The 12,500-nt window shown below is 44.2% G+C and overlaps 1 protein-coding gene across 1 annotated transcript in view; it reads left to right on the top strand.

The window, feature by feature from the left end:
- The window catches only part of LOC308099732 (WD repeat domain phosphoinositide-interacting protein 1-like), a 60,328-nt gene that overhangs the window by 8,242 nt on the left and 39,586 nt on the right, over positions 1 to 12,500 (top strand). The window contains exons 3-5 of the mRNA XM_080448478.1: positions 168 to 337; positions 5,243 to 5,339; positions 10,014 to 10,111. Of these exons, the coding sequence (XP_080304604.1) occupies positions 168 to 337; positions 5,243 to 5,339; positions 10,014 to 10,111 (365 nt within the window). The remainder of the gene's footprint in view (positions 1 to 167; positions 338 to 5,242; positions 5,340 to 10,013; positions 10,112 to 12,500) is intronic.

Here is a 12,500-nt window from a genome sequence, read left to right as displayed (position 1 = left end):
ACACTTTTGAAGGACCAGGACAAAGACTTTGAATGTGGTGTAAAAGTGAATGTCATGAAACCTTTAACAGAGGACCTCTCTCTGTTACAAGGAGCTTCTTCGTTTTAATGACCCACATTTCCCTTCCTGTTCGTCCCGCTACCCCCCCGCCCCCCCCCCCCCCCTAGTGGACACCCCAGACGTTTACATCGTGGAGCGGCTGTTCTCCAGCAGCCTGGTGGTGGTGGTCTGCACGTCCGTGCCTCGACGCATGAACGTCTACCACTTCAAGAAAGGCACGGAGATCTGCAACTACAGCTACTCCAACCACATCCTGACCGTCAGGCTCAACAGACAGGTGAGTGAGTCAGTGTGGGGGAGGGGCGGGCAGTGGCTCAGGGGTAGAGCGGCCCGGTAGAGCGGCCGGATGGAAGCCGCGAGGTTTCCACGGTTCGATCCCGGGCTCCCCCAGAAGAGTTAGTGTCGAAGAAGTGTCCTTGAGCAAAGACACTGAACCCCTAATTTCCTCATTTTAACACATTGAATGCCAAAAACGGTCCGGACCGTTTTTGAGGGTCCAAACGAGAAGTGCCGAAAACGGTCCGGACCGTTTTTGACCCAATTCTATTTTTATACGAGTGGCCCACGTGGGGCGCTAAAACGAAACTTTGACATCACCCAAGGAGTTTCTGAGAAGAAGAGGCTGGATCTGGCTCCATGTCAAAAATCCTTCCGGTCGGCGTTTTCAATGTTATCTCCTTGACTAAAAGCTTAATATCTCCATTTCTTTTTAACGTGGTGGAAACAAGCCGTTTTCGATCGGCGATCACGCTGCAATGGAGGATCGCGTTGGAAATATTATTGTTCCAGGCGTTAGTCGGGACCCTCCGCCGTCTCGCACGCACGCTTTGTTTACATGCACTTCCGCGTCGGGGCTTCTACAGCACGAAACGTATAACGCAAGTGGATGGAAGAAATGCAGGCACTCAACGTATAATATTTTAATAAACCTCTGGCACCCAATGTGTTAACTCACTGAGTGCCAGAATTATTTCTGGCTATGTTGTCCCAGAGATTTTTTCAAAGTAAAATAAAAAGTGCTTAGGAAGCGAGATACAGACTTTTTCAGTTCTAAGTTAAACAAGGAGTGGATGGAGCTGCAAATCTTCAGATAATGATATCTTGGGTTCAGAATTTTTTTCTCCCAAAAAAATGTTTTTTAAAGAAATTTAAAAAACACGTGAAACACGTGAAACACGTGATTGGCACGTTGCACCATAGCGGTGAAACACGTGAAACACGTGATTGGCACGTTGCACCATAGCGGTGAAACACGTGAAACACGTGATTGGCACGTTGCACCATAGCGGTAAAACACGTGAAACACGTGAATAGCACTCAATGAGTTAAGCAGGTTGGTGCCTCGCATGGTTTCCTCCGCCATCGGTGTGTGAATGTGTGTGTGAATGGGTGACTGTAATGCACAATCTATGTAAAGCGCTTTGGATAAAAGCGCTATATTAATGCACCATTTACCATTTACCAGTGTTGATTTTGACAGCAAGTTTTGATTTAGTTTACTAAATCTACAGTTGATTTAGTCGACTAAAATGTATGTTGGCGGTGCCTTGATGGTGTCGTAACGGCTGATTTTACACTTGGTTGTGCTCTGAAGATAGCCGATCTACAAGCTGCGATGCGTTGTGAGCTTGTAGATCTGCTATTTTCAGAGCGCAACACCCGAGCGCAACCAAACATAAAATGACTTGTCTTTTAGTTCTACTGGATCTCTTCTCGACTAGATCCCTCACTAACATTTTAGTCTAGTTCTTATTTGTTGACGAAATTGTCAATATATTTAGTCTTAGTTTTAGTCATCGTAGCTTAGTTTATATTTAGTTTTTATCTAGTTTTCGTCAGTGAAAAAAGGTAGTCGACCAACCGTTTTCGTCATAGTTTTAGTCGACGAAATCAACACTACAGGTGAGGAGATAACCGTCTCACCTCTAATAACAGACAGACAGGTGAGGAGATAACCGTCTCACCTCTAATAACAGACAGACAGGTGAGGAGATAACCGTCTCAAATGTATGAAAATATTTTGAAAGTAGCAGATCTACAAGCTCACAATGCGTTGCATCGCCCTGAGCTGAGCACATTAGCTCTTGAAACGGGTCCCCAGGACCTTAAGGCCGCCCCTGCATAGAACACTACCTGTATGTAAGCTGATCAGATCTTTGTGGAGCTAAACATTCAAATATGTGCGTCTTCAGTCAGCCGTGGATTCAAACTTCAGCCATAGACCAAGTTTAAACTTCTATTCATACACGGGCAACTGGCGGCCCGGGGGGCCTCATGCGGCCCCCACCTTCACTTAATGCGGCCCGCATGTTAATATCAGAATACTGATATATCATTGATTTCAGCTGTTATGATTCATAACATGCAAACATGACCCGCTTTAATTACTTCAGTCTGTATTAGTAGCTTAATGACTAGTATTACAATTGTGTTGTCCAATGTATTTGTATTTAAGTTCATAAAGTTAAAATTAGTATAACTAAATGCATTTTTTAAAAATGTTACAAAAGTAGCCGATCTACAAGCTCAAAACGCGTCGCACTGCGACGCGTTTTGAGCTTGTAGATCGGCTACTTTTGAGGAGGAGGAGGAGGGTGTTATCGGTCATTACACATACTCCTACAGGCTGGGGGGGGGCATGTCAGTGGGCAGTGTTGGGCGGGAGGAGTAGGAACGAAGGCTCTACGTCCTCCTGGTGGAGGCTCCTCACTGTTAGGTGAGTCAGTAGGATACGACAGCAGTGACAACACCGACATGTGTGTGGAGAGGAATTAAATGGCACAACGACTACATTGGGGAGAAAAAGGGGTCAAAAATAATTGGCTACTCTAAAAGTTTTTTTTAAAGAAAATAATAAAAAAATGTTTTCAAGATTTTTCAAAGATAGCAGATCTACAAGCTCATGGCGCGGCACTCGGTGCCGCGCCATGAGCTTGTAGATCTGCTATCTTTGAATAGCCAAAGAATTCTAAAGTGACACAGATGCGTTCCAGGTCTTTAATGGGTTAAAGGAGAATTCCGGACATTTTAAGTGTTGTCTTTGATGTGTCGTTACTCACCTACCGACGTAGAAAGTGGCATTGTTTTTTTCCAGAGATTCCCCTGTCGTCATTTTTTCAACCCCCTCCGTTGTCATAATGGGAGCGCGTGGCTTAGGGAAATTCGTCTATTATAACCGATGCAAAGTTATTTTTTTCTCTACTCCTACTCATTGTAGAGTCTCATGATAGTCAAACATGCGCTGAAAGTTCCTGAGAGGCTAGCGCTACTGCCAAACGATTTAACACTGGTTGCTTGTTTCTCTACCTGGCAACACCAAGTTGCCAGGTTCTGGAGAGCAACCTTCAACAAGCACAAAAAAGGAGCCTCTCTTTAAAACTCACTTTTTACAAACACTTTGCATGTGGCCGTGTGGGGCCGTTGTGGTCCTAATGTAACTAAACGCGTGTGAAGGGAGGTGGTCACCTGATGACCACCAATTATGACACAGCGATGATCTCATTAAACTGGCCCAAACCCTTCCTTCCAAATGTACATTTGGAAAGCGGCAGTGGCTCAGGGGTAGAGTGGTCGGTAGAGCGGCCGGATGGGGGGAACCGTGAGGTTTCCAGTTCGATGCCGGGCTCCCCCAGAGTTAGGCTACGTTTAGACGAGGACGATCAGAACAGAAAACGACAAAGTGCCGTACCGTCGTCACTTTTTTTCCCGCGTCTACATGGAGACGCTCCAGTGAGGTTCTAACGCTGTAGTTTGCATGCCAGGTGGGGTGTGTCTGTGTGACTCGCTGCCATACAGACAGTCACGCATGCGTAGAACCACTTCCGTTCTACTTCCTTTATTTACATGCAGAACAGCGTGGTTCAACTTAGGGTTGCCATGTCCGCTTATTATAAGCGACTTTGGGCTTGTTTTTCCTGTAAAGTTGCTTGTAAAATTAGTTGCGCGTTGTGGTTTTGTTTTTTTTATTTTTTATTGTTTAAACAGTCCTCAAATATGTGCATGTCAAATTATTGTATTTCTTGTCAGAGCGCCCTTCTGAATTACAAACATACTTTTCAAGATCTTGAAATGCAACACTTTGTGAGCTTGTAGATCTGCTATTTTCAAATAGCCAATGTATTGTATAGTGCTCATGTAGCCTAGTCGCTTCTTTTGGGCTTGTTTTCATAGAACTGGCTGCTTATTTCTCTCACAGGGTCTGGCAATAGTGGCTCTACGGCTCTGGACGAGAGCCTACGTGAGACATAACGTCACACTTTTGCGGATTCCCCTGTATTGCACGTTTAGATGGAGACGCGAGGTTGAGCGTTTTCAAAGATTTCCACCCTGGAAGGTGGTTTCACTTTGTTGCGGATTCAAGCCCCGCAAAACAGTTTTCCTGTGTAAACGGACGGCACATCTGATACTTTATTTTGCCGTTTTCTGTAGAGACGGTCCTCGTGTAAACGGCACCTTAGTGTCCTTGAGCAAGACGCTGAACCCCTAATTGCTCCCGATGAGCAGGTTGGTGCCTTGCATGGTTTCCTCCGCCATCGGTGTGTGAATGTAATGCACAATCTATGTAAAGCGCTTTGGATGATAGCGCTATATAAATGCACCATTTACATTTTACATTTTACATTTGGTCTCTTAGATATGGTACATAGTAGCTCATCCAGAATTAAATATTGCATCATAGCCACTAACCAGTGTATTGGTAAATGTTAAATTAAGACCGGGAACGCATCTGTGTCATTTTTTGATTTCTTTGGCTTTTAAAAAATAGCAGATCTACAAGCTCATAGCGCGGCACTTAGAGCTTGTAGATCTGCTATTTTTAGAAGAATACTGAAAATGTGTGCAAATCTTTGAATATGTATATATTTTTAAAGCAAACATTTGTAACTCAAATCTTTGCTTCTGGTGGATTCTACAAATGTCTTCTAAAACATGTGTGTTGCTATATAGATCAGTGGTTCTCAAACATCTTCATGTCAAGGATTCTCAATATTATATGTATTTGGCCGCGGACCCCCATCTGAAAATATTTTGTTCCAGGGACCCCCCAGAAGCAAAAAATATATAAAAAAGAAATCTAAAAAAATGACCCAGATCCTTCCCCGGTGTAAAAGGGGCTTTAGAACGGTGTTACGGGCCTAGTGCTGGATGCTAATAGCCTGAGGTGTGTTTGTGTGTGTTTCAGAGGCTGGTGGTTTGTCTGGAGGAATCCATCTACATCCACAACATCAAAGACATGAAGCTTCTGAAGACGCTGCTGAACACTCCACCCAACCCCTCAGGTATAGAACCCTACAGTCAACCCCTCAGGTATAGAACCCTACAGCCCAACCCCTCAGGTATAGAACCCTACAGTCAACCCCTCAGATATAGAACCCTACAGCCCAACCCCTCAGGTATAGAACCCTACAGCCCAACCCCTCAGGTATAGAACCCTACATCCCAACCCCTCAGGTATAGAACCCTACATCCAACCCCTCAGGTATAGAACCCTACAGCCCAACCCCTCAGGTATAGAACCCTACAGTCAACCCCTCAGGTATAGAACCCTACAGCCCAACCCCTCAGGTATAGAACCCTACAGTCAACCCCTCAGATATAGAACCCTACAGCCCAACCCCTCAGGTATAGAACCCTACAGTCAACCCCTCAGATATAGAACCCTACATCCCAACCCCTCAGGTATAGAACCCTACAGTCAACCCCTCAGATATAGAACCCTACATCCCAACCCCTCAGGTATAGAACCCTACATCCAACCCCTCAGGTATAGAACCCTACAGCCCAACCCCTCAGGTATAGAACCCTACAGTCAACCCCTCAGGTATAGAACCCTACAGTCAACCCCTCAGGTATAGAACCCTACAGTCAACCCCTCAGGTATAGAACCCTACAGCCCAACCCCTCAGGTATAGAACCCTACAGTCAACCCCTCAGGTATAGAACCCTACAGTCAACCCCTCAGGTATAGAACCCTACATCCCAACCCCTCAGGTATAGAACCCTACAGTCAACCCCTCAGGTATAGAACCCTACATCCCAACCCCTCAGGTATAGAACCCTACAGTCAACCCCTCAGGTATAGAACCCTACAGCCCACCCCCTCAGGTATAGAACCCTACAGTCAACCCCTCAGGTATAGAACCCTACAGCCCAACCCCTCAGGTATAGAACCCTACAGTCAACCCCTCAGATATAGAACCCTACAGCCCAACCCCTCAGGTATAGAACCCTACATCCCAACCCCTCAGGTATAGAACCCTACAGTCAACCCCTCAGATATAGAACCCTACATCCCAACCCCTCAGGTATAGAACCCTACATCCCAATACCTCAGGTATAGAACCCTACATCCAACCCCTCAGGTATAGAACCCTACAGCCCAACCCCTCAGGTATAGAACCCTACAGTCAACCCCTCAGGTATAGAACCCTACAGCCCAACCCCTCAGGTATAGAACCCTACAGTCAACCCCTCAGATATAGAACCCTACAGCCCAACCCCTCAGGTATAGAACCCTACAACCCAACCCCTCAGGTATAGAACCCTACAGTCAACCCCTCAGATATAGAACCCTACATCCAACCCCTCAGGTATAGAACCCTACATCCCAACCCCTCAGGTATAGAACCCTACATCCAACCCCTCAGGTATAGAACCCTACAGCCCAACCCCTCAGATATAGAACCCTACAGCCCACCCCCTCAGGTATAGAACCCTACAGTCAACCCCTCAGGTATAGAACCCTACAGTCAACCCCTCAGGTATAGAACCCTACAGCCCAACCCCTCAGGTATAGAACCCTACAGCCCAACCCCTCAGGTATAGAACCCTACAGCCCAACCCCTCAGATATAGAACCCTACAGCCCACCCCCTCAGGTATAGAACCCTACAGTCAACCCCTCAGGTATAGAACCCTACAGTCAACCCCTCAGGTATAGAACCCTACAGCCCAACCCCTCAGGTATAGAACCCTACAGCCCAACCCCTCAGATATAGAACCCTACAGCCCACCCCCTCAGGTATAGAACCCTACAGTCAACCCCTCAGGTATAGAACCCTACAGCCCAACCCCTCAGGTATAGAACCCTACAGCCCAACCCCTCAGGTATAGAACCCTACAGCCCAACCCCTCAGATATAGAACCCTACAGCCCACCCCCTCAGGTATAGAACCCTACATCCAACCCCTCAGGTATAGAACCCTACAGTCAACCCCTCAGGTATAGAACCCTACAGCCCAACCCCTCAGGTATAGAACCCTACAGCCCAACCCCTCAGGTATAGAACCCTACATCCCAACCCCTCAGGTATAGAACCCTACACCCAACCCCTCAGGTATAGAACCCTACATCCCAACCCCTCAGGTATAGAACCCTACACCCAACCCCTCAGGTATAGAACCCTACATCCCAACCCCTCAGGTATAGAACCCTACAGTCAACCCCTCAGGTATAGAACCCTACAGTCAACCCCTCAGGTATAGAACCCTACACCCAACCCCTCAGGTATAGAACCCTACATCCCAACCCCTCAGGTATAGAACCCTACATCCCAACCCCTCAGGTATAGAACCCTACAGTCAACCCATCAGGTATAGAACCCTACAGTCAACCCCTCAGGTATAGAACCCTACAGTCAACCCCTCAGGTATAGAACCCTACACCCAACCCCTCAGGTATAGAACCCTACATCCCAACCCCTCAGGTATAGAACCCTACACCCAACCCCTCAGGTATAGAACTCTACAGCCCAACCCCTCAGGTATAGAACCCTACATCCCAACCCCTCAGGTATAGAACCCTACAGTCAACCCCTCAGGTATAGAACCCTACAGCCCAACCCCCTCAGGTATAGAACCCTACAGTCAACCCCTCAGGTATAGAACTCTACAGCCCAACCCCTCAGGTATAGAACCCTACATCCAACCCCCTCAGGTATAGAACCCTACAGTCAACCCCTCAGGTATAGAACCCTACAGCCCAACCCCCTCAGGTATAGAACCCCAAGGGATAGTTGCATAATAATCACTCTGAAGGGGTTATTTACTTCAGTGGTTCTCAAACTTTTTTCATGTCAAGGACCCCCAAATTGACACTTATTAGCCCGCGGATCCCCATTTCAAAAGATATGCCAGGGACCCCCATAAGAGAAGATTTTTTTACTGCTCTTAGCAGTGATTCTCAACCATTTTAATTTCAAGGACGTTTGACATGCATTAGAGGCTACGGACCCCCATTTAATGGCATTTCTATCACATGTCAATTTAACTCAGAGAGTGTACAAATGGAACCAAATGGACCCTAACGGGTCCCCTCAGGGTATAGAACCCTACAGTCAACCCCTCAGGTATAGAACCCTACAGCCCACCCCCTCAGGTATAGAACCTGACCTAACGGGTCCATTTACAGACCCATAAGGGTCCATTTGGTGCCTAATCAATCATTTAGCTGGGGACCCCCTGGAACTCCCTCAAGGACCCCTGGGGGTCCCCGGACCCCACTTTGAGAACCAATGATTTACTTAACCCATTTAGACCTGAGGCCGATTCTAAAAACGCCTTCTAAATCCTGACCTCCTGAAGTTTTCTGAAAATCTTCAAATTTATTTATTCAAAAATTACAACAAATGTATGTTGCTATATACTCAGGGGTGCACATAACTGGTGCGCATGCGCACCCAAAATAAATAATGCGCGGCACATCAGACGACGCGAGGCGCTTTTGCGTACCAACAGCTGGGACAGGAATTTCCAAGCTTTTATTTTTTATCAAAACAAAAAAATAAAAGCGAGGAGATCGAGGCAAGGAATTCACTTCCTGAAGCCACACTCACACAATCACGCTAAAGCACGGGTCGGCCCCATGTACAGCCATTAGGCGCGGGGTGAGGGGACGCATGCTGCACGTGATTGTGTGAGTGTTGCCTCGCATCGACTCGGAGCTCGCAGCGGCTGTTCGAGGCACTCGTCACCGATGATGAACGCACCGTAATGGTGCAAAATATGCCGTGAACGTCCCAATCTGGCAGATGAAAGCAGCGCAGCACAGGGCACCAACCTTGGGGGGTTCACCAAACGGCGTGAGAAGAAAAAAACGGGCGACAAACGGGACGGTACCATTTAGTTGGTGCGGACCAAGTCACATCTCCAGGTGCCTTTCTGAGTACTAGACCTAAAAAGTTATGTGCACCCCTGTATATACTGTACATAGCAACAAGAACCCCGAGGGGGGTCCGCGATGTATTTCAACCACGTTAATAACAACACTTCTGCATGTGGCCCCATAGGCCCCATATTCACACGGCGGCCATATTGGAATTTAACATTGAAAGTGCCGCCACCCGGGGTAGCTACTTTCATTGACTTCATAGAAACATGGCCGCCGTGTGAATATGGTCTATGGCTCTGTGTCGTTTACAGACAGTTGCCAGGTTTAGCGAGAGAAACAAGCAACCTGGTTAATCAAAACAACCCCAAAATAAGCCAGCCCTTCAATCCGCGGCGTCCCGAATTTCTATTTCATACATTTGAAAACATTCTGCGTAATGAGTACTTTCAATTATTTTGTACTTTAAAGGGATACTTCACTTTCGGCGGGGGGAAACATTTAAAAAATATATTAAAAATAAATGAAAAAAGTAATGGAAAATTCATGGCCCCCTCACGCATTAGAGTGTCCTACTAATGTGTGAGGGGGCCTTTATTTTGCCATAACTTCTTTAATTTTTTTTTAATATATATTTTTAATGTTTATTTTATGTGAAAGTGAAGTATCCCTTTAAGTACATTTTGATACCAATACACTTTACGCAAGTACATTTTGAATTCCAGACTTTTATTTGTAACAGAGTACTTCTGCATTGCAGATTCGATACATTTACTTAAGTAGAAAACATTTGTGTACCTTTTCCACCACTGCTAGTAAGTTCTCTTCATGTCTGTGCTCTCTCCTCAGGTCTATGTGCTCTTTCCATCAACCATTCCAACTCATACCTGGCCTACCCTGGCAGTGCCACCATGGGAGAGATCATAGTGTACGATGCAAACAACCTGGTGAGAACACTGGACAACCAGACATGTTGCTGCTCTGTACACATGTTACATGTTACATTCATACTGTCGGTTTGACACTTTAAAGGTAGGTTAAGTGATGCTTTAAAGGTAGGTTAAGTGATATTTTAAAGGTAGGGTAAGTGATATTTTAAAGGTAGGTTAAGTGATATTTCTAAGGTAGGGTAAGTGATATTTTAAAGGTAGGTTAAGTGATGTTTTAAAGGTAGGGTAAGTGATATTTTAAAGGTAGGTTAAGTGATGTTTTAAAGGTAGGGTAAGTGATATTTTAAAGGTAGGTTAAGTGATATTTTAAAGGTAGGTTAAGTGATGCTTTAAAGGTAGGTTAAGTGATATTTTAAAGGTAGGTTAAGTGATATTTCTAAGGTAGGGTAAGTGATATTTTAAAGGTAGGTTAAGTGATATTTCTAAGGTAGGGTAAGTGATATTTTAAAGGTAGGTTAAGTGATGTTTTAAAGGTAGGGTAAGTGATATTTTAAAGGTAGGTTAAGTGATATTTTAAAGGTAGGGTAAGTGATATTTTAAAGGTAGGGTAAGTGATGCTTTATAGGTAGGTTAAGTGATATTTTAAAGGTAGGGTAAGTGATATTTTAAAGGTAGGTTAAGTGATATTTCTAAGGTAGGGTAAGTGATATTTTAAAGGTAGGTTAAGTGATGTTTTAAAGGTAGGGTAAGTGATATTTTAAAGGTAGGTTAAGTGATGTTTTAAAGGTAGGGTAAGTGATATTTTAAAGGTAGGTTAAGTGATATTTTAAAGGTAGGTTAAGTGATGCTTTAAAGGTAGGTTAAGTGATATTTTAAAGGTAGGTTAAGTGATATTTCTAAGGTAGGGTAAGTGATATTTTAAAGGTAGGTTAAGTGATGTTTTAAAGGTAGGGTAAGTGATATTTTAAAGGTAGGTTAAGTGATATTTTAAAGGTAGGGTAAGTGATATTTTAAAGGTAGGTTAAGTGATATTTTAAAGGTAGGTTAAGTGATATTTTAAAGGTAGGTTAAGTGATGTTTTAAAGGTAGGGTAAGTGATATTTTAAAGGTAGGTTAAGTGATATTTTAAAGGTAGGGTAAGTGATGCTTTATAGGTAGGTTAAGTGATATTTTAAAGGTAGGTTAAGTGATATTTTAAAGGTAGGTTAAGTGATGCTTTAAAGGTAGGTTAAGTGATATTTTAAAGGTAGGTTAAGTGATATTTTAAAGGTAGGTTAAGTGATGCTTTAAAGGTAGGTTAAGTGATATTTTAAAGGTAGGGTAAGTGATATTTTAAAGGTAGGGTAAGTGATATTTTAAAGGTAGGGTAAGTGATATTTCTAAGGTAGGGTAAGTGATATTTTAAAGGTAGGGTAAGTGATATTTTAAAGGTAGGGTAAGTGATATTTTTTGGTCAAAACAAAAGGTTTTTGTTAAAAGGTTAAAGCACTATATTGTGATAATAATCATTACTATAGAGTGTTTGTTCAGTAACAAGAGTCTCCAGTCTCTCCAGCTCTTTAACTCTTTGACTGCCAGAGTATTTTCATAATATACTCACCCAGTGCCAGCGATTTTCGTGTTTTTATAACCTTTTCAACCGGTCACAGAAATGTTATATCCATTATGATCCATCGTCTGACCGTGTGTATAAACAAACATGATCCATGTACCAGCCCCCAGAGGGTTAGCCTCGGTCCCAGCCTCACTCATCTGCGTTTCACTATCTGCGAAGAGAAGAGCCTGGTCACGACCTAAAGCAGCGAGCGTCTAGGAAGTCCTGAGTGGACAGGATTTCCGTCGTACGCGTTCCCCCCGGAAACGATATTTTTGTTACCAATCACAACTCTGGTTTCATTCACGGGGAATGTTAACAGATTTGTAAAGCATCAACGTCATTTCCTTGGGCGGTACCTCCGTCAAATTCAACCATTTCCGGTTGTCACTTACTAGACAACCAACAGCCCAGGTCTTGCCCAGCGTGCCAGAGGGTTAGGTTTACAGAGCCGAGCTGTTCGTGAGGTAGTTTTCACCAGCGCAACCAGGCTGCAGGCACCATATACCGTCAATAATGCACAATCAGCCAATCAGGAGAGAGTACCCATTTATCAGCTTCATTTTTTATAGTGTTTCAGTTCCAATTTTGTGTCTGCTCATTTTTTTAAGGTGTTTTTTAAAAAAAAGTCTGATTTGATGAAAGTCGATATGCAAAGTAGAACATGTTACTTAATAGTTTTTTTTTAATTGAATGATTGATTGAAATCTTCAAAACGGCACGGTAAAACATTATGGCTGAAAGGATAACACAACAAAGTCCTGGAGACTCACATGGTTTAATAGATGATGTCAGGACATTCAGGACATGGCAGAGTAGTAGAATGTTCTAGATCTGGGTCCTAGTTGGAGT

The sequence above is a fragment of the Gymnoscopelus braueri genome (genome assembly GCF_963280865.1).
Source record: "Gymnoscopelus braueri genome assembly, chromosome: 13".
Lineage (NCBI taxonomy): Eukaryota > Metazoa > Chordata > Actinopteri > Myctophiformes > Myctophidae > Gymnoscopelus > Gymnoscopelus braueri.
This window is presented reverse-complemented; position numbering and strand designations above follow the sequence as displayed.